General features: G+C 39.6%; 1 protein-coding gene across 1 annotated transcript in view; it reads right to left on the reverse strand.

The window, feature by feature from the left end:
- MEGF10 (multiple EGF like domains 10) overlaps positions 1 to 22,477 on the reverse strand; it is a gene marked incomplete at its 3' end in the record, with an annotated part of 129,003 nt that overhangs the window by 81,503 nt on the left and 25,023 nt on the right. Inside the window, exon 5 of the mRNA XM_080698495.1 lies at positions 4,713 to 4,805. Coding sequence (XP_080554621.1) covers positions 4,713 to 4,805 — 93 coding nt within the window. The remainder of the gene's footprint in view (positions 1 to 4,712; positions 4,806 to 22,477) is intronic.

Here is a 22,477-nt window from a genome sequence, read left to right on the forward strand (position 1 = left end):
CCTTTCTTTTTTATATGATTTTATATGTTGTTGGAAGTTAACTTTTATATCTAGTAAACACGATACTCAGTGGAACTGTGACTAAATTTGAAAACACAATAAAACTAGCAATGGAGACACAACTATAGGAATTTGCATTTTCTTATGTGGGGAAGAGTCAGAACATCTTAATTTATAAAATGGAAAGTTATGCCATATTAGGTAGAAATACAGAGTTGTGTGCAGAAGAATGCATCTGGGATCTGAGTAACCAAAGGTATGGACTGCCACAGATATCAATTTATTGCTTCCTAGCTCCAAATTTATCCTTCATTGACTGTTTTACAAAGATGGAGGCAAGACCCTAACATTTTTATTTTCTTTACCCGCTGCCTGAATATTAAGCATTTTCAGTAGAGGGCGCCGCTGCTCTCCGGCTCTCCCACGGTGTGAGTGCACTGCCTATGGCTTCTCTAGGACCTGCTCCCCAGCACCTGCAGCTTTGCCTGCACCCGGTTTCCTGCAGCACCAGGGGCTTCTCCAGCACCAAGATCCTGAAGTATAGATGGCGTCTCTAGCATCCATATCCTGCAATAGCAACACCCAGCAGCCAACAACTTCCCCTTTTTGTAGTTGAGTGCTTCCGGTGAGACACTTTTCCATGAAGAGCTTTCTCAAGCATCCTACTGGGCAGATTTCTAGCAAGTTCCAGAGGGTACATTTCTAGTACGTTCTACTTAGAGCAGTTTGGCAGCGGCCTCTCTGCTACTCAGTGAGCAGCAGCTGAGCCTTCTCTGTGCGGTCTGACCTCATTTCTCTGGGACTTCCTCTCTGGGCATCTAGTTGGACCCTAGGGGCAGTGGCAATTCCTTACCGCTCCTATTGTTTGTTTGTTTGTTTGTTTGTTTGAATACTGGAGGTTGAACCTAGAGGCATTCTACCTCTGAGCTGCATCCCCAGCTCTATTTCACTTTTTATTTTGAAGGGGTTTCTATATTCTTTATAGTTCAGTCTACTCTTACTAGCTAACTCCCCATCACTCCAATCTCCTGTTATAGTTAATAATTCTTTTTATTAAACTTTCTCCCTTCATCTTACTATGCATCACAGTAGCAATAAGCATGTCTGGCACTCAGATATTGGTTTACAAAATAACATCCTCTCTCAATAAAAGAAACCAGTGCTCCTTTCAGAAATGGTCCATTCTAGGGGTAAGGCAGCAAAGATACAATATGAGACCGGAGTATCTTATAGTGCCAGAAAGTAAGGATGGGGCCAAAAGGACACAGTGGCCAGAGAGGAAACAATATGAGCAACAAAATAAGTGATGTAATATTACCATATGGATCAAAACATCAAATAAATGTACATGAGTTCAAAGTGATATAAATTATTGAATAAATAAGGAAGAGGAAATCATTTGTACAGAAAAATTCCAAATATAGATATTCTTCTCTCAAAAATACAGATCTTCATCCAGGCATACTGTGAAGTGTCGTTAATGCTGATGGCACACTCCTGTAATCCCAGTACTTGGGAGCCTGAGACAGGAGGACTGCAGGTTTGAGGCCAGCCTTAGCAATGTAGTGAGGCCTTCAACAACATAGAGACCCTGTTTCCAAATAAAAATAAAACAGGGGTGTGGGTATAGCTTAGAGATAGAATATCCCTGGGTTCAATCCCCAGTACCACCCCCCACTCCAAAAAAACACTGGATCTTCATTCCTGTCCTTTGCCCCTGAGGGTAGACTAGATTTAGTGACTTGCTTCTGCAGAATGGCATAGGTAAGGGGGAGCCCTGGCTGTACATGGAGAAACCTGGAAGAAAACACTGCTTTCTTCAGTGACAGCACCATGTGAGTATTCTGACATGATGGGTGCGAAGGGCACTTCAGCTATGAGCTGCTCTTTCCAAAACGCATAGCCCTCCTTCAACCATGAGGAAACAGCAGACGAATGCAGAAGGGCGACATTCTGCAGGATAGCTCCTCAGTCCTCTTCTAGACTGCGAGGTCATGAAGAGCAAGGGAAGGCTGAGAAACCGGCACAGATAGAGGAGACTGGGGAGACAGACAAAGAAGTTCTGAATGGGAATCTGGAACCTAAAGAAGACAGGAGTGGAAAAGCCAATGCAATCCTAAGAACCTCCAGCATTTACTAATGTACTAATGTACACATGTCAGCTTCTCACTTTTGAAAAATTTACCATAAGTAATTTAAGAGGTTAACAGCAGCGGGGATTGGGTGTAGATATACGGCAATTCTTTGTACTATCTTTGCAACAACTCTGTAAATCTAAAGTTGTTTCAATATAAAAATTTTGACTTAAAAAAATCACTGTGGTTTCTGTCTCCTGATTGGACCTTACAAAGTACAAAGAGCCAGTGTAGTTATCGAAGCAATCATTTTATGAATCTAACACACATTGTCAAATCTATGCATCGCAATAACCACAGCGATGATGAAATTGAGATTGAATTCAAGTGTCAACTCTGATAGAGATTAGGACATACATTTTTTGTTTCCAGAATTATTTGGTCAAGAGTAAACAACCTGATATATTTTCTAAGATTAGGGCAATATTTTGCCACAGACAAAACCCAGGTAGTAAAATGCAGTAAGTGGTTAAGCTCAGAATACTATTGTCTTGTGCTTAAAATGGTGTCAGAAGCCAGGCACGGTGGCACACACTTCTACTTCCAGTACTTGGGAGGGTGAGACAGGAAGATCACAAGTTCGAGATTAGCCTCAGCACCTTAGCAAGACTCTGTTTCAAAATAAAAAATAAGATTGGGTTGGGGGTATAGCTCGGAGGTATAACAACCCTGAGTTCAGTCCCCAGTAACACAAAGAAAAAAGTGTTAGGAATGTTTTTCTCTAGCATCCTTAAAGATTCTAGACATCTGCCCATGCTTATGTATGCCCTTATTCATTGCAAAGGCAAAACAAGAGTTGTAGAGAAAATACTACAAGCTACCTAATTATCATTTTCCAGAATTAAAAGACGCGTTCTCAGAATTCTAGGGTCTTCATCCAGAAGCCAGTACCTCTTAAGTAAAGCACCAGTTTATTTTCTAGAAGCCCCAGATCAGTTCTAGAGAGTAAAGCAGGCCTCTGGCTTGCACACACTCACACTTCAATCTGACCCTTTCGCTTCAGGCAGGCGGCAGTTTTTACAACGGAAATTATTTCACAGCATTCTTGTCTTGGAATTAGTAACAAAACTCACTGTTCAAATGAAGAATACATACACTTTTTCCTTTCCCACAAGTTTATAATAATGTTATTTTTCTACAAAATGTCTAGGCACGACAGATTTTTAAGTTGGAAAAGTTAATGAAAGCAGTATCGCGTTGGAGGTCAGTCAGCCAGAAAGATGGACAGAAGCCAAATCCCACATCCCAAACATTCTGCCTCAATGGCTTGTGAACAAAATGCCCACCCTCCTCCTGCTCTCCTACAGAAGCCAAACAAAACCCTGCAAGTCAGTTCTCCACTGGAATTGAGAAGCCTGTCAGGAGCAGAAAGACACACACACACACACACACACACACACACACGCATGCACACACACCCTGTCTAAGGTACAATAAAGGGGCTCTTTCACACCAAGTATTCTGTGCACTGAGAGCACAAGGGCTTCCCCTGGAGATGCTACTTCAGGGAGGGCCAAGAGATCACAAGTTCAAAACGAGGAGCCCCAACGAGGTCAAGAGTAATCTCCCACAGCCCAAAGCAAGCAAGTAAAATCCCTAAAACCAGCTCATCTAGACGCTTCCTTTCACACCAGTCTCAGAACATTATTTAGTGGCAATGAAGACAAATTGTGCTGTCATGGGAACCTGCTGAGGTTTTTAATGATTATTTCCTTTTCATGAATGTAATGGTTTATGTAGCGTGGTTTAGTTGCATTTCTATTTCCTCTCACATCTTTCCAGGCCCAAGAGAAGCAACAGGAAGTGGACAGAAGAAGCAACATGTGTGCGGCCATGAGTAAGCCGGAAGACTTAAATTTTAACTGTGAAATTTAAGGATGTGACTGTATTACAGGACATTCCATCGCTTCTCGTCATGATAATGAATACAGGATTTTAGATAAAGCCTGTTTAAAGTTCAAATTATCACCATTTAGAATTATAATTCTAGCATAATGAAGACAGATTGTATACTGCCTTATGATTTCATTTAACAAGTGCCAAAATGTTCATGAATTTTCACTTATTATAAATTTATCTCCCCCAAATTATCTGGGCATATACTCACTATTTCCATTTCAGAATTCAGAGATAACTTGATGTTGGTAACAAAAATACAAATTTTACCTCTGAGCTAAAAATCAATGGGTGGTAAACTTTAATCACCAACAAAGTACCCTAAATAAATCAAGTTCAAAACAAGTGGAAGTACAATAACGACGTCATCGCAACTGCATTCTGAAAGTAAAGAATCTAAATGCTGGACCCTTCTCTGGGAAAATGCAGTCACATTCTCAAAAGTATGAGTAGCAGATTATCAACATCTCCTCTGCAAGCCCTTGCTTTATACTTAATTAACAATTCTGTCTGTGCTACATGTGCAGATTGAAGGGAAACTCACGTGAATGGGTTGGACTTGGAAGCCACACTACACTCTGTTGGGGACGAGGAGGGAAAGCGTGGCTCTGGGTAATCTGCAGACAAGGGGCCCATACAGCAAAAAGATCCCAGGACAGACAACAGCAGGTGGAGACTCACCACTGGAGCAGTTGGTCCCTCCCCAGCCAGGCTCGCACTGACAGGTGTTTGGAGCAATGCAGCGACCATGGACACATTTATCAGCACAGTGAGCTGTCAGAGAGAAAATCAATCAAATAAAGAAAGTTGGCACAAGACAAAAAAAAAAAAAAGCCAACAACACAGCTGTTGCACATCCTTGGCTCAAGTATCACTTAAAAACAACATGCATGCCTGATCATTTTCTTCAATCCATTCTTCAGTCCTCTTCAGTCTTGCTGTATAACTAAACAATTCCCCTTTTTATTTTGATATCTGCAAATAAATTCCTCCATTTCTACTGTTTAATTCCACTTCATGCTAAATTAGGAAAGAAGTTTCAAGAAAAATTGCCTAATCCACTTTTTAAAAAAAAATTATCGAGTACCAAATATATCCTCTTTGTTTGGAGAGGAGCACAAGAGGAGAAACAAACTGCAAAGCAAGAAATCAGGACCCCAGAGTAACGGAGTAGGCCAAGAGGCAATTCTCTTTATGTAATAGGTTTGCCAGAAACAATAATCACCTTTCTTTGGGAACAGATTATTCACAACTGTCACACAGCAAAATTGCACACCCTTTTTCTACAAAGAAGAATATATGAAAATTTCCCCCCACACACACTTGAGAAATATTAAATCTCAATCCTTTTTCATAAGACTGTCTTGGTGTGACCCAGTCCTCAGAGGCATCACTGCACACACACATGAGCAATCTCAGGACCGATTTCTAACAGCAGAGTTCAGCCGCAAAAGGGCTCCAAAAATACACCATGAGCCAGGTGTGGTGGTGCACACCTGTAATCCCAGTACTTTGGAGGCTGAGGGAGGAGGATCATAGATTTGAAACCAGTCTTAGCAGCATAGCAAGACTCTCAGAAACCTAGCAAGACTCCATTTTCCAAAAAAAATTTAAAGAGGGCTGGAGGTGTAGATCAGAGGTAGAACACTTCTGGGTTCAATCTACTAGAATCTCTCTCTCTCTCTCTCTCTCTCTCTCACACACACACACACACACACACACACACACACACACACACACACTGCCATGCTGAGCATTAACATGATCTTCCACCCTGGTCCCTCTCAAATTAGTTCGACACTCTCTAACATACCAGGGTATATGAGTAATTGTGAGAGTTGTGAGAGCAACCTGGAAGAGTTTGGGGTTCAGATCATCTAAAATTTTAAGGATGGGATAAGATACCCTGCACTCTAGACATGTTTTATTAATTTATGTCTCATTATAAAAGTAAAACAGGTCTTTCTAACCAAACGTAAAATACCAGTAAGTAAAATAAACCTCACCTCAGTTCCACAAACTAGTAACAGTCTTGTGGATGTAGAACCTTTCAGGATATTTTTCCTATGTATTTTTCTCCTCAAAAAATAAATAAATAAGCCAGGTGTGGTGGCTCACATTTGTAATCCCAGCATTTGGGAGGCTGAAATAGGAGGATCGCTGTTTAAGGACGGCCTCAGTTACTTAGTGAGGCCCTTTGCAACTCAGTGAGACTCTGTTTCAAAATAAAGAATAAAAAATCATGTTGGGGGTGTAGCTCAGAGATAGAAAGACCTGGGTTCCACCCCCAGTACTGCAAGAAAAAAAAAAGTTTTTATTTTATTTAAAAATAAAATCATTGCAGGGAGTGGTGGCACATGCTTGTAATCCCCGTGCTTGGGAGGCGGAGACAGGAGGATCGCACAGGTTCAAAACCAGCCGTGTACGCTGGCCTAAGAGACCCTGTTTCCAAATAAAAAGTATAAAAAACAGGTCTGGGAGTGTAGCCCAGAGGTAGAAGGGCTCCCAGAAACCCCAGTACCACCAAAAAAATATAATAATAATAAAAAAATAAAATCATTATAATTTTTAAATTGCTTTTCTACTGCATATAATGGAAAAATATTTTCATGTCATTACATATTCTTTTATAAATTTTATCCACAATTATTGTATTGTAGTATACATATATAATATGTAATATATACACATACATACATATACATATACATATACATATACATATTTATATATTGCAGGATCCAAAATGAAGCTCACTTCTAATATCTTGACCATAGACATGAAGAGACATAAGGAAAGGGTGTATTCGATGAAAACAAAGCAGAAGCAAGCAGCAAATAGAACAAGTGGAAATGAGAAATTTTGTTCAGGTGTAGCGCTTGGGACAACATAAATAGACCTTAGAAAGCAAAATAAAGTGTCAGCATTTGTTTCTGTGGATTATCTAAAAAGAACCCAATGAGAAGTCTAAATTTGCTACAATAAGCCATCAGGTAGAGGATACCACAACTGAATAAAATGACCACAAATTTTAGAAAATTACAGACTCAATGTCACCAAAATAATTCCCCAGCATCCTGGTGACCTGGTGAGAGCTGCCTGGCCTGGGGAGCTTGGAACTGGGTAGAGTTTGCTGACACTAGAGTTTCAAGGATGTACTTGGTAACCTCTTAATATTTGATTCAAACAATTACATATCTAATTGTAATTAAAAGCAGACCTGCCTGTAGCATCTGAACACACTGGCCCTGCAAAGCACTGACCTACGCTGCTGAGTTAAGTCCATCTCTTCCCACTCAGAGGCTACGGTGTCTCCTTCCTTTCTATGCATGTGTTTGAACTTGTAGATGTCATTGATTTGGAAGCCCATAGCTCTACTGCTGTTTATTTAAAATTTAGGAGTGCACACACCTAAGGCCAGCACTTTACTAATCTGGAATATGCAAAGTCCGATGAAGTGCCACAGAAGGCTGGAGTCCAACAGCCCAGGGCGTGCTCTCGAACGCCTTGCGTGGTTCTGCATGAGAACACGTGCAGGACTCTGCACAGCGCCCGCTGGTACCCACTGCAAACGTGTCAGTGCGACAGGACTTGGTCTCTTTCATGTCACGTACTCACAGCATCTAGGCTTGAAACGTACTGTTAGTGACCAGCTGAGCAATTTCTCTTCCTCCAAGATATCAAAGCTATTTAAAATTCTGTTTTATAGTTTGAGAAAATAAATACTATTGATCTTTGGTGTGAAACAAAACTTCTCAAATCCTTTTCTACTCAAAATAATGAGGAAATATTTCCAAGTTGTTACATATTCCTTCTTACATTTTATCCACAATTATATGTATAATATACAGATATAGTATATGTATGGTGTGTGTGTGTATATATATATGTGTCTGTATATATATATATGCGTGATATATATATATATATATATGCGTGTGTGTGTGTGTATGTAAATAAAAGAATCAGGATTGTATATGTTTAGATCTTAATCGATTGGTTTTTGTTGCTCAAGTGTTTTTAATTCTGAAAACAGATAATAAGTAAATTTCTACCTGCAGAATTAAAGAAGACCTGCCTTGGGCAATCATACTAATGTTTGATTCTTAATTGTGTAAACTTTATGTTTTTGTGAAAGGAATTTTAGGAGGTCCAGTCAGTTATTCAAATAATAAAACTCTGTGATGGTATTTTAAAAGCTAAATTATTTTTTAAAAACCTTGGGCTAGAATCAGGCATCAAGTAAGTGCCTGTAATCCCAATACTTGGGAGACTGAGACAGGAGGATCACAGGTTCAAGGACAGCCTCAGCAAGGAGTGAGACTCTCACCAACCTAGCCAGAACTTGTTTCAAAAAAAAAAGAGAGAGAGCTGGGGGTGTAGTTCGGAGGTAGAGTTCCCTTTGGTTTAATCCCCAGCACCAAACAAACAAACAAACAAATAAAAAAAATTTAGACTAACATTTGGCCAAAGTCTGCAACAAACTGTGGTTGGATCATTAGCAAAAAACAAATTTGCCTGAAAGTAAAATAGGGGGAATCTGCTTTCCTAGTGACTTTTTTTCTTAATTAAAGCTCAAGTCAATAGAATTACCTTTGAGCATTGAGCCCTGAAGTCAGATAATGATCTAAACAATGGGAACGATTGTTGGGATGGACTCTTAAGAGGAAAGAGCACAAAACCCTCCTTCCTTGGTAAAGCAGCTTCACGCAGCAGTAGGCTGACAGCCAGAGACATCGCTGCCCCGTGCTCTTTGCCACCATCTTTGGACAATCCACATCCAGCCACAGCCCTTACCAAGTATCCACAAGATAGGCAGGCGCAAAGGGAAGCAACAGAGGAGAACCAAGCACCCCACAGAACAAGCTCTCTGAAGTCCCAGCTCGCCAAGCTATAGACACTCTATGGGACAAACAATGGCACCGATCCCTCCAGATGGTCCCCTGACCTCTTCTCCACTGAGCCTCTTCTTCCCTTGTTCAGCTTTGGATGCCACCTATTCTAGATACTGCAGTATCAAGACTGCCCAAATTCACACGCGAAGCCAAGGCAGGTTAATGTATAAAATCTCAGCTGGGCACAGTGGTGCACACCTGAAATCAGTACTTGGGAGGTCAACAAAGAAGGATCGCAGGTTGGAGGTCAGCCTCAGCAATATAGCAAGACCCTCAGCAACTTACTTAGACCCTGTTTTCAAATTTAAAAGAACTGAGGGTGTATCTTGGAGATAGAATGCCCCTGGGTTCAATCCCAAACAACAACAACAACAACAACAACAACAACAACAACAACAACAACAACAACAAAGATATGAAGTTATGTACAAGCATAACAAAAAAAAAAACTAGAAAGGAATGAAGATGCGGAGGTTCACCTTGGCAAATGTCCAGTGGCTTAGCTCTCAAGCATTCCTCCCAGCCATGGGAACAGAATCATTCTATTCCGTATCCAGGTCCTTTCTTATCATTTTAAAAAGGGCAATTAAAACCAAGATAGCCCTACCGAAGATGGCCCTTCCAATGGGACTTCTTTTTTCCCACTTCTCTTTAAGAAAACCATTAAGTATTTTAGGCTAAGTTTTCCGTGGCCTTCTTCCAAGGCCAGATAGAAGTTGCATCTCCACCTACACTCAGTATCTCGCCATCGACACCTCTTGCTGCAAGAGACAAACAAGGCATCTTCTCCCCCAAGAACTGGAAGGCAAGAGACAGTGATGACAAGAACAACAGGCCAGGACTTTGAAGTGAAGGCTGTGGACAGGCTGTCTGCCTGTGGACAGGTGAACATTGACACGGCGACCCTGGAATCTCCTCTAATTAGGCTCCTGTTTCAGCCTTAGTTCCTAAATCCATCTAAATCCCATCGCCAATGCCAAGGCCTCATTCCTTCCACTTGTAAATATTTGGCTTTAATGCTGAGAGCCATTAACTGTTCTCAAACGTTTTCTTCTCTCCCACATACATTTCCCTTTGGATTTACACCTAGGGATGGAAAAGGGGGGAAAGGAAGAGTGAGCGGACTAAAGACTCCTTCATAACCCCGTTATATCTCTAGAGACAATACACGTTGTTGTCCTGAAGGATATAAGAAGTTCATTTAAACTAGTTTGGAAAATGTTCCTAAGGTCAAAGAATCTCTTGAAAGGAGCTGTCCAATAGAAATAAGCCTCTCAGTGAATCCATTTTCCTCAAAAGTTCCTTTGATTCTGATGCCACGTGCAGAGTGTGAGTCGTGTCTCTTACTTCTCAAGTTTATTCTGTGAGTTAATATAGGAGAACATAAAATTATAGAGCTAAAGGTGCTTTTTCTGAACAGCATTACTGCATTTTTTCAGATTACGAATGTGAAATCATTTCTCAAATATTAGCCAGTGTTAAAAGCAGAAATCGGATTGAACCTGACTCCCTGACTCCCAGTGGACCAAAACTCATGATGGATGTAATGGGAATGAGAGGGGACAGGGGTGAAGAGGACCTCAGAGGGTATGCTGGTTCTGCTACCACAACAGGTGTCCTGTTGCTAGAGTTCAGGAGTCAGAAGATGAATAGGAGGAAGAGTGAAAAAGCAAATGGAGAGTTGACTTCCAAGGTAAACTTTACCATCCCCACATTCTTGTCTGAAGCCAAGTATCTGAAAAGTCTTTACAGAGTCTAATTGCTACTACAAGGTTCAATGCAGCCAATATTCATTTTCTTTTCATATTTCCAAACACTACTTTGTAGCCTACCCTATTGTGTCTGTTTCTTAAATAGGGAAGGAATTGTGTTTTCCTTCAGTTTAATATTTACTAATGTGCCCAGCACATCGCCAGACACTGCAGTGGATATAAAGGTGGCAGACTAAGAATTCCTAGTCTACAGAGGAAGTCAGGTACAGGACCACAAAACCTAAGAAACACAGAGCAGAATGTGGGGGTAGTAACAGAGGTGTAGGCAAGACACTACGAGAGTGTACTGGACAGAATGCCCAAACCAGCAGTTCATATGCACGGAAAGTGTGTTAGTTGATCATCTAAGGTTAGGTAACTATACAGTGATAGTTAATAGGTACAGGAATTTTTATTGCAATGTTGAAAATGTCTAACAATTGATAATTTAATAGCTGTAAAGCTATTTAAATACACTAAAAACCATTGAATGCTACTGCAAATTAGTGCAACAACTCTGGAAAACAGTATGGAGAATCCTCAGAAAAACGGGAACAAATCTACCATTCAATCCAGCAATACCACTTCTAGGTATCTACCCAAAAGAAAGGAAAGCAAACTACCAAACTAATGCATGCGTATCTTTGTTCATAGCTGCACAATTCACCATAGCCAAACTATGGAACCAGCCAAGATGTCCATCAACAGATGGATGGATTACAAAACTGTGGGATATGTACACAATGGAATTTTACTCAGCCATAAAAAAATACAATTGCAGTATTTTCAGGGAAATGGATGGATCTTGAAGACATTATGCTAAGCGAGATTAGTCAGTCACAAAAAGTAAGGAATTGGATGCTTTCCCTAATGTGTGAAAGCTAGGGTGAAAGGGGTCATAGGAGAAACTCCAGGTGAAAAAAGGAGATCCTATAGAGGAGCAAATAAGGCAACCTAACTGTGGGGATGCGGGGGGGGGGGGGGGACTCTTTAAAGCCCATGATATACTTATTCATATCGAAGTCAACCACTAAGCTGAACATGGGAGGGAGTGAGGTGGGGACTGGGTGGGGGCTGGCTGGGTGATGTGTATATCTAAGTCGACACAAGTGATTTTTACCCCATTATGATGTATAAATACAATGCACTAATAAAAAATGTGGAAAAAATAAACTAAACATATATATATTTTTTTTTTAATTTCCTCCTTCATAGCCAGGTGTGGAGGCCTATGCTTGTAATCCCAGTACTTGGGAGGATGAGTCAGGAGGATCGCAGGTTCATGGTGAGGCTTTCTACAACTTAGTAAGACCCTGTTTCAAAATAAAGAATAACAAATAGGGCTCATGGTGTAGCTCAAAGGTAGAATGTCCCTGGGTTGTTCCATCCCTAGTACCACATACACAAAAAGTTGCTGCCTCCTTATCCTCCTGCTCCTCCTCCTCTTCCTCCTCCCTTTGCTTCTTCTCTTCCTCCTCCTCTTTCTCCTCCTTCTCTTTCTCCTTCTTCTATTTCTTTTTCTTGTTATAATTGTACTGGGATTGAATACAAGGGCATTCTATCTCTTAGCTACACCTCTAGCCCTTTAATATTTTTTAATTTTTAAACAGGATCTAGCTAAATTGCTGAGGCTAGCCTCAAACCTGTAATCCTCCTTTTTCAGTCCCCCAAGTACTAGGATCACAGGTGTGTGCCGCCACACTTGGCTCTAATTTAAATTGTTGAATTGTCTGGAATGAAAATTATATTTCTAAAAAAGTTGTCATAAAAGTACTGTAGTAGTTTAGGAAAGGTAATAATTATTTTCAGCTGGAATGAGATCCAGAATGAGCCCATGAAAGAGACATCTGAGGAAGTAGACACCTTTATAACAAAGTTTTAGAGAAGAGTGGCCTATAGCAGCTTTCTCATACGGTATCTTCATGGTATCCTTTCCCCAAAGTTTCATATGTTCTTCCCCAAAATAAATTATTACTTACCTCATAGCTACCAGTGGTCTACATGCATGGCAGACAGAGATGAATAATCTGTTATGGAGGAAGTGAGAGAACTCTTGAAGCCTGGGAGTTTACATGTAGTAAATGTGATGGAAAAAAACATTCCACACCTAAAATTTCTTTCTCTCCATTCCTGATGTAGCTTTCATATCTCTTAAAGACAAATACAAAGAGCCATTACTTCACCCAATGTTCCCTCTGCCCTGGTTAACAGAGTCCACTTATATCAGGCACAGCAATAAACTATATTTCTTGGCCATCTTTGTAAACTGAAGTGCCCATGTGGAAAACAGTGAAGGGGAACAAACTCAGTTGGTAAGCCCACTCCCCTTTTCTTCCTCTTTCCTGGTGCTTGGTGTGTGGAAAAATAGCTGCATTTGCAAATTTATCAGACAACTTTGAGAAAAGGGACACAGTACCCTTTGCTCTGACTTCATGGATGAGTGAATGTCATAGACCACCCACTTTCAAACTTCTCCCTACAGGAGGATTATAAACCCCTGCTATCTGTTGCTTTTTCAGAAGTCTGTTTCTTCCAGCAAAACATGATTCTAACTAATACACTCGATCTGTGAGAAGAGGACTTTAAGTTAAGTCCACTACTAAATTAAATAGGCATCTACATTAGCAGAAAGAATTGAAGGTCCAACTCTATGAAGAGGAGATAAGAATTCAGAACTTCTAATAGATGTTTGATGTAAAAGTGTCATGACCTAAGTCCAAGTGGGATGGTCAAAAGATATGAGAAGAATTAAAAATCCTGCATTGGCTACACATCCTGTCCATACCTCGAAGCACCATTTTGACTCAAATTACAATGTGAGAAGAGTTAAATGTGGATATGATAAACCATAAGTCAACCAGAGGAGAATGACAAAGCTAAGTTATAGCTAATAAGCCAGCAACAAAGACAAAATTGAATTCATAAACAATATTCAATCTAAAAGACAGAAAAGAGGAAAGTAAGAACAAAATACAAACAGGCTAAGCAGAAAGAAAACCTAACACTGATAATCATATTAAATATAAATGGCCTCAATATCCCATTTAAAAGGCAGAGACTGTCAGACTGGGTATTTATAAGCAACAATCAAGCCAGCTTTGCTGGCACAAGCCTGTATTCCCAGTATTTGGACAATGAGACAGGAGGATCACAGGTTCGAGGCCAGTGCCAGAAATTTAGCAAGGCCCTGTTTCAAAATAAAAAATAAAACAGGGCTAGGGATCTATTTAGAGGTAGAATGCTTCTGGGTTCAAGAAAAAAATAAGCAAGACTTGAGATATGATGCTTATAAGTAATATACTTTAAATATAAAAGCACAAACAGGCTAAATGTGAAATGATTTTAAAAGCTATATATTACTAACACTAATCAAAAAAGCTGGAGTGGTTACATGAATATCAAAGAAAATTTTAGAGCAAACACTACTATCAGAGATAATGAAGCTCACTTCATAATGATAAAGTATTCATCAAAATAAGATAATACTCCTAAATAGCACATTTAATGACATAATTTCATAAACTGCAATTATAAGTAGACATAATTAAACTGGGAGATAATCAGTCTTAATAACTGATAGGACAATAAGCATCTAACTGGTGTGTGGAAAAATACAAAAATCAGAAAAGAAAATTAGAAAAAATGTATTAGATGTGCATGTAACTATCAACCAACTTGACCTAATTGACATTTATAGAACATTCTACCCCCAAACAGCAGAATAAACATTCTTTTCAAGTACATATAGGATATTAGTTAGATAAAATTCCAAGGAATAAAACAAGTCACAATAAATTTTCAATGATTAAAAACATAAGATGTATGTTTTCTGATCACAATGGACTCTGGACTCTAAAAATATACACAAAATCTCCCAAAATATATGAAAAATTAGTAACATGCTTCTAAGTAAGTAGTAAGTCAGTAGGAAATTAGTATTTTGAAATTAGTATTTTGAGCCGGGCATGGTGGTGCATGCTTATAATCCCCACACTTGGGAGGCGGAGACAGAAGGATCACTCAGTTTCGAAGCCAGCCGTGCTGGCTTAAGAGACCCTGTTTCCAAATAAAAATACAAAAATAGGTCTGGGAGTGTATCCCAGAGGTAGACGTGTTCCATCCCCAGTACCAACCAAAAAAAAAGAAAGAAAGGAAGAAAGAAAGAAAGAAAGAAAGAAAGAAAGAAAGAAAGAAAGAAATTAGTTTTTTTATTTTTTTTGGGGGGGGTACTGGGTCTGGGGGGAAACCCAGAGGCTTTCTACATCCCGGCTATACTCTCAGACCTATTTTTTATACTTTATTTGGAAACAGGGTCTCACTAAGTTGCTGAGAACCTCACTAAGTAGCTGAGGCTGGCTTTGAACCTGTGTGATCCTCCTGTCTCAGCCTCCCAGCGGGGGGATTACAAGTGTGCGCCACCACGCCCGGCTCATGTGTATTATTTAAAATCATGAGGTAGACTTGCCTATTCGCCAAATGACTTAATAATAAGATGTGAATTTTCTCCGATGTATCTATAGAGTCAATGTAATACTAATAAAAATTCCAAAAGCTTTTCTCTGTAGAAACTGACAAACTGACTGAATTCATATGTAAATGAGTAGTTAAAACAACTCTGAAAAAAGGAAAAAAAAACCTTGAAATACTAACATTACCTGATTTAAAGATCTGTTAAAATCTGTTAGTATAAACATAGACAAATAAGTCAGTGGCACAGAAATAAATTTATACAAATACAGATAATTGCCTTTTGACAAAGACACAAAGATAATTCAGAAAAGAATGAAGTTTTTCAATAATGCTACAATAATTTGGGTATACACATGCAAATAAACTTGAATGCACAATTTCACAACACAGACGAAAATTAATACAAAACCAATCACATAACTAAATAAAAATCATGAAATTTTAAAACCTTGGAAAAAAAAAACATAGCAAAAAACCTTTGTGAGTTGGGCACAGAATTTTTAGACATGTCACCAAAAACACAATTGTAAAAGAACAGACTAAAATTTTTGTTCATCAAAATTAAAAACTTCTAGCTGGGCATGATGGCGCATGCTTGCATTTGGGAGGCTGAGACTGGAGGATCACAGTTCGTGGAGAGCCTCAGCTACTCAGTGAGGGCCTTTGCAACTCATTGAGACCCTGCTTCAAAATAAAGAATAAAAAATAGGGCTGGGGGTATAGCTCAGTGGTAGAATGTCTCTGGGTTCTACCCCCAGTACTGCAAACAAAACAAAACAAAACAAAAAGTAAAAACTTCTCTTCAAAAAACACCATTAAGCCGGGCATGGTGGTACACGCTTGTAATCCCCGCAATGGGAGGCGGAGACAGGAAGATCGCACAGGTTCCAAGCCAGCCGCGCTGGCATAAGAGACCCTGTTTCCAAAAAAATAAAATATAGGTCTGGGAATGTAGCTCAGAGGTAGAAGGGCTTCCAGGAACCCCAGTACCACAATAAATAAATAAATAAATAAAATTATATATATATATATATATATATATATATATATATATATATATATGTATGTATCAGATAAAGAACTTGTCTCCTGAATATATAAAAACAGTAAAGAAGGAAACAAATAGAAAGAAAAAACAGCTCTATTAACAAAACAATAAATGAGAAAAGATTTGTATATTTCACCAAAGAAAATATATTAAGGGCAAATAAGCTCATGAAGAGATGCTCAACATCATTAGTCACCACAACAGTGCAAATTAAAACCACAAGATATTACTATGAGACTATGCAAATTTCTGCAGTTAAAGACTGACCATACAAGTGTTGGAAAGCATGTGGAGACACTTCAGCTCTTATACATGGCTAGTGAGAGTGTGAAATGAAAAACTGCTTTGGACTTATGAACATCTGGGTTGCATCAAGTTTGAGGCCATCACAAATACAGCAAGTCTGAACAGCCATTCCATGCTATTCCACCCTTTGTATACTACTCAGGTAAACAAAGACTTGTGCAGAAGTTTTCAGAGCCACGTCTGTAATTATCAAAAACTGGAAGCTGGGCGTGGTGGTGCACACTTGTAATCCCAGTACTTGGGAGGCTGAGACAGGAGGATTCGGGTTCTGGGCCAGACTCAGCTACTTAGTGAGGCCCTCCACAGCTTAGTGAGACCCTGTTTCAAAATAAAGAATAAGAGGAACTTCCGGGAAGATGGCGACCGAGAAAAGCGGGGCTTAAGAGCCCCGCTAACAACCAATCTCCATTACCACAAAATCAGCGCCTTTCATAGCCAGAAAACACCATCACCAGAGAAACAAAAAAATCACCAGGCTCCAGAGAGAAAGCGGACTGAGAACAGAGCTCAGAGCCGCAGAGGAGATAACCGGCCTCACGCCCGAGACCTTGGCAGCAGCGCCATACTGCCGGCGGCAGCGGCAAATTCACCAGACGGCTACAGCAAGCCGAGGTGAGCCACTGCGGGACAGCCAGGCGGGATTTCTCGCTGCAGGTAAAATCTAAAGCTCTCAGTGGCTGAGCTCAGCACACGCTGCAGGGATTCAGAGTGGAAATCAAAACCAAGAAGAAATACGGCAGCCTCATGGCCGAGGGCGTAGCAGCGGCGCCATATTGCCACCGGTGGCAGCAGCAGAGAATTCACCGAATCCAGTACAGCTACATCTGCGTACTCAAGAACAGTGAGTTAACAGTGGGGCCACAGAGGAGAAATCCCAGTACTGTACTTCCTGGGACTTGACCCAGTGGGGGAGGGGCGGTGGCAGAGATATCACACCATAGGAGAACATGCAACCTGGCACCCCCCACAGTCTAAAGCAGCCTCTATCGACTCTCTGAGTCGGAGACTCTGCGATACAACCCAGTAAAGGAGTAGTGGGGTCTGAGATACTACTGACTCGAGATCCAGAGCACCTTAAGTGAAGTCATAGTGACCCAAGGGAAGAACCCAGAGAAGGCACAAACTTCCGAAACCATGGGAAAGAGGAATAATACTGGAGCAATAAATGCCCACAACCCCACAACATCAGAACCCGATAAAACAGAGAATCAGAGATTTCTAGAAGAGCAAATCAGGAAAATCACTGTAGAAATAATAGAGGTGCTTCGAAAAGAACTCAGAGAGAGCCAAAAAGAGATAAAGGATGCAATTAATGAAGTAAAGGCCTCAATTCAAAGCACAAACAACCGATTAGACCACATGGAGAATAGAATCTCGCTCTTAGAAGATGATCATTCCAAAAATGAACGCATAGTTTCTAATCTAGGAAAAAATATCCGACAGCAGGAATCTGACATTGAAGAAATATGGGCCCATTTTAAGAGAGCTAACCTAAGAATAATTGGAATAGAGGAGGGAAAAGAAAGTGAAACTAAAGGGATCAACAATCTCTTCAAGGAAGTAATAGCAGAATATTTTCCAAACATAGAGCAAGAGGTTGATACACAGTTCCAGGAAACTTATAGAACTCCCTTTAGACAGGATCGGAGAAGAGGATCCCCACGCCACATAATTGTCAAAATGACCAATGTGGAAGCCAAGCAGAGAATCTTAAAGGCAACAAAAACAAAGGGCCAAGTGACATTCAGAGGCAAACCAATTAGAATCACTCCAGACTTCCCAAACCAAGTCATGAGAGCCAGAAGGGCTTGGAGTAACATATTCCAAACTCTGAAAGAAAACAACTTCCAGCCAAAAATTTCCTACCCAGCAAAAATTTCTATCAAATTAGATGGAGAAATAAGAAGCTTCCATGACAAACAGAAACTGAAGGAATTTATGTCTTCAAAACCAGCACTAGAGAAAATACTCAAAAAGACTAACTACAAAGAAGAAATAGGTAACACACACTAGAACCAGAGAAACAAGAGTTTCCATCCAACAGTCAACTAAGATTGGTTATCTGTGGAGATTCATTACTTATGTTAGTTTTTTACCTATCTCTAAATGGTATTGTTTGCCTTTATTGTTGTTAATTTTTAGAATTTCTAGTTGGAATATTAATATACCTTCAGATAGAGCATTTGGAAATATTTTCTCCCATTCTATTAGTAACTGTTAACTCTGTTTACATTGTCTTTGGATATACAATATTTTCTTTTATTTTTTAGGGAGTTTGTATACTCTTCTGTTGCCTGTGCCATTGAAATCATATCCAAGAAATCACTGCCAATTTCAATGTTGTGAGGTTTTATGACCCAGATTTTCTCCTAAAAGTTTGTAGTCTTAAGATTTATATTTAGGTCATTTATCTATTTTGAGTTAATATTTGTATATGGGATTAGGTAAGGGTCCAACTTTATTCTTTCCATGTAATTATTATGTTTCAACAATATTAAGTTAAAATATTATTATTTCTACCACCAAATGTTCGTGGAAACCTTGTCAAAAATAACTTGACAATATAGGGAAGAATTTAGCTCTAGGCTTTTATTTAACTCCAATGGTTTATATATCTGCCTTTAGAATAGTACTACACTGTTTCAATTATTGTAGCTTTATATGGTTTGAAATCAGAAAATATATATCTTCTAGCTTTGTTCTATTTCAAGATCGCTTTGGGTATCTAGAGTCCATATTCCATATTAGGATAGAGTTTTTTTCTGAAAAATAAATATATAAATATATGATAGTTTCACCTAAAAAAATAGAAAAAAATATTCTCTGGTAAGAAAGAAAGTAAAAAGAAATATTGAAATGTTATCTTTAAGTCATCAAAAGCTTGGTATCAGACAAATGAAACTGTTATGTGAGATTATCATTTTTAATTTTGGATAAATTGCTATAATACTAGATGTCAACCACTAAGCCAAGCATGGGAGGGAGGGATGGGGAGAGAATGGGGTGGGGATCGGGTGGGGGCTGACTGGGCGATGTGTGCATGTATGTCTACAAAAGTTTGTATCCCACTATGATGTATGAATACAGTGCACCAATTAAAAAAAAATAAAAAAATATAAAGAATAAAAAAATCAGGCTGAGGGTGTAGCTCAGAGGTAGAATGCCCCTGGGTTCAATCCCCATCACCACACACACACACACACACACACACACACACACACACACACACACTATCTAAATGTGCATAAATATGCAAAGAACAATTTGTGGGATAAACGTATAATAGAATACTACTCAACAATAAATAAAAAGGTATGAACTAATGACACACAGCAGTATAGATAAATCTCAAAATTATTATGCTGAGCAAGAGACAAGACACCAAGGAGAACATATTGCATGATTCCATTTACATTATCCTCTAAAAATGCTTGCTCGTCTAGAGTGGCAGAAAACAGATCAATGATTGCCAGAGGAAGAGGGGGAAGGGAGGAGTCAATGGAAGGAATTACAAAGAGGTCATGGGGACAGTTAACTACGGCGATAGAAGGGAGTGCCTCACGGCTGTGTACATATGTCAATACTTACCAAGCTTATGCTTACATATGTGCAGCCTACTTTATGTCAACTGTATCTCTATGAAGCTATTTAAAAATAATTAGATCATGAGGACAACTTCTAGAGAGGAACAAAGAGATCTCTCTATTTAAAAAAGTCAGAGAAAACAATTTGTAAAACCTGAGCTAACATTAATATATTGTGCACACTGTACAATGTCAGCAAGAGTCTGTAGCTTGAAGTGAACAGACTCTCCAAATGCCTATAAAGGCACTGGCTTGAGAAATAGGTTTGGGGAAATGCTAATACTAAAAAATAATTTTAAATAAAAATAATAAATCACAATGTGATGTTCTACCAAACTTTTCCTCAAGTAAATGACTTATGCTAAAAAAAAAAAAAAGAAAGAAATACAATTTGTGTTGAAACAGACCACTGAAATGGATCCTACACAAGGGACTGAAATACCATCTGTGGAGCACATAATCCTATTCATTTATTTGAAAGTGGAGTTTTCATCTAATTCCACACTTACATAGGCATTATCTATTTTGGCCACAACTCTTACACTGTGTCTTTTTAGGTTGAATCAGATTTAAGTAACATAAGTAACAAGATCCTAATGAACCACAGCTTAAAATGCCAACAAGCACTGGAATATACTCTAGTTTACTAAGTAGAAATTACTAACAACTCAGCCCACAACAGGTCTGATGATACAACTGCCAATTGATTCCAAAGGATTTAAAAATCCTTCGACAGTTTGGAGAGGAGACTGGAGGAAAATGCTTTCATTTGGGGCACATCCTTCCCTGCTGGTCTGTGTCTATAGGAAAAGCTTGGCGGTTCTGTGGGGAGGGCCATGCCAGGCTCTTCTGTTTTTAGAATGGCATTTCTCCTGGTCTGACCACTCTGAAGGCATGGAATTCTTGCAGAAATTGCTGTTCCCACAGCATGGGGGAAAAGCCACTTGGCATTTCCCTTGGTCTGCTGGACTCAACTTGCTGAAATTTGTTTCCAGACACTTTTCTTCTGCCTCTCCAATACATCTACATCACATGATAATACTAAAAGTCATCACCAGGGAGAGCGAGGAGGGCCGGAGGTCATAGCCAGGGTTCCTGGGTTTCCCACTGCCTCCCTCCTTACCGGTGGCCCTTGAACATTGCCTTTTAGTCTTTGGTGCCCTTGTGATCTTTCTACTCTCCTTTTATGTCTAATCCAGCTTGAGAACGATTGGCGTCCTTGTGCCCAGAGTCAATGACAAATAATTAGAGCCAAAGTGATTTCCCTGTCTGGATCCTTTGCTTTCAGTATGGAAGTCCCAAGCCACATGTTTAAATTAAGTAGTAGAATTTCTTCAAAAAGGGGCGAGAAAGAAGGTCACAGACACTTTGCTGCAAGAATGCTACACCCCAAACCAGGGGAACACAAACTCAAATGCCTTCAGAGGCCAGATGAATGGATGGATTGGAGGATGCTACGAGTCAGACAAGTCCTGGGAAAACCCAGAGACACTGGCTGGTCCACAGCTGCAGCTGCCGTCTGCCCCCTGTCCACTGTCACATAGGAATCCCGAGCCAGTGCCACTGCCAATCCCCTGGTTCTTCCATGGAAAATGGAAGTTCCAAGTTTTATGGTAAAATTTGTTAAAAATATAAGACATTGTTAGCAGGACGTGGTGGCACACACTTGTAATCCCAGCATTGAAGCTGAGACAGGAGGATTGCAGTTCAAAGATAGCTTCAGCTGCTTAGTGAGGCCCTCTGCAACTTAGTGAGACCCTGTTTCAAAATAAAGAATAAAAAATAGGGCAGGGGGTGTGGCTCAGAGGTTGAATTCCCCTGGGTTCCATCCCCCAAACCCGCAAAAAAAAAAAAAAAAAAAATATATATATATATATATATATATATATATATATAATATGACATTGACATTGACATTGTCTGGACCAAAGAAAGCATGATGGCATGCTTCATAAGCCACATGTGGCTGTGTGCACCTGTGGCCCCAGTTCTCAAGAGGCTGAGGCAGGAAGATCACCAGAGCACAGGAATTAGAAGCCAGCCTGGACAATACAGCAAGACTACATCTCAAATTTTAAAAAATCTAAAACATAATTATACATCAAATCATTGAGCTGCTAGTGGCAAACTGGCTGAAACATAGACTCAACCAGTTTTTGAAAACCTCAGGGAGGATCCTAAAAAACACACAAGAAATTTCATTGAACGTTAGGTTTTAAACTTAGCTGTCTTTTTCTTAATTTTGGTTTTCAACCCTGCCAGAACTGTCATTCATTATAGGTATTCTAAATTTTACATCAAGAGCCACTTCGCACGCATATATACTGACAACTTTACTTTGGTGAAAAAAAAATTAGCCATGGTATACCTCAGCTGATAACAGTTCCCAACT

Source organism: Muscardinus avellanarius, assembly GCF_963383645.1.
Source record: "Muscardinus avellanarius genome assembly, chromosome: 7".
In the NCBI taxonomy this organism is placed as follows: Eukaryota; Metazoa; Chordata; class Mammalia; order Rodentia; family Gliridae; genus Muscardinus; species Muscardinus avellanarius.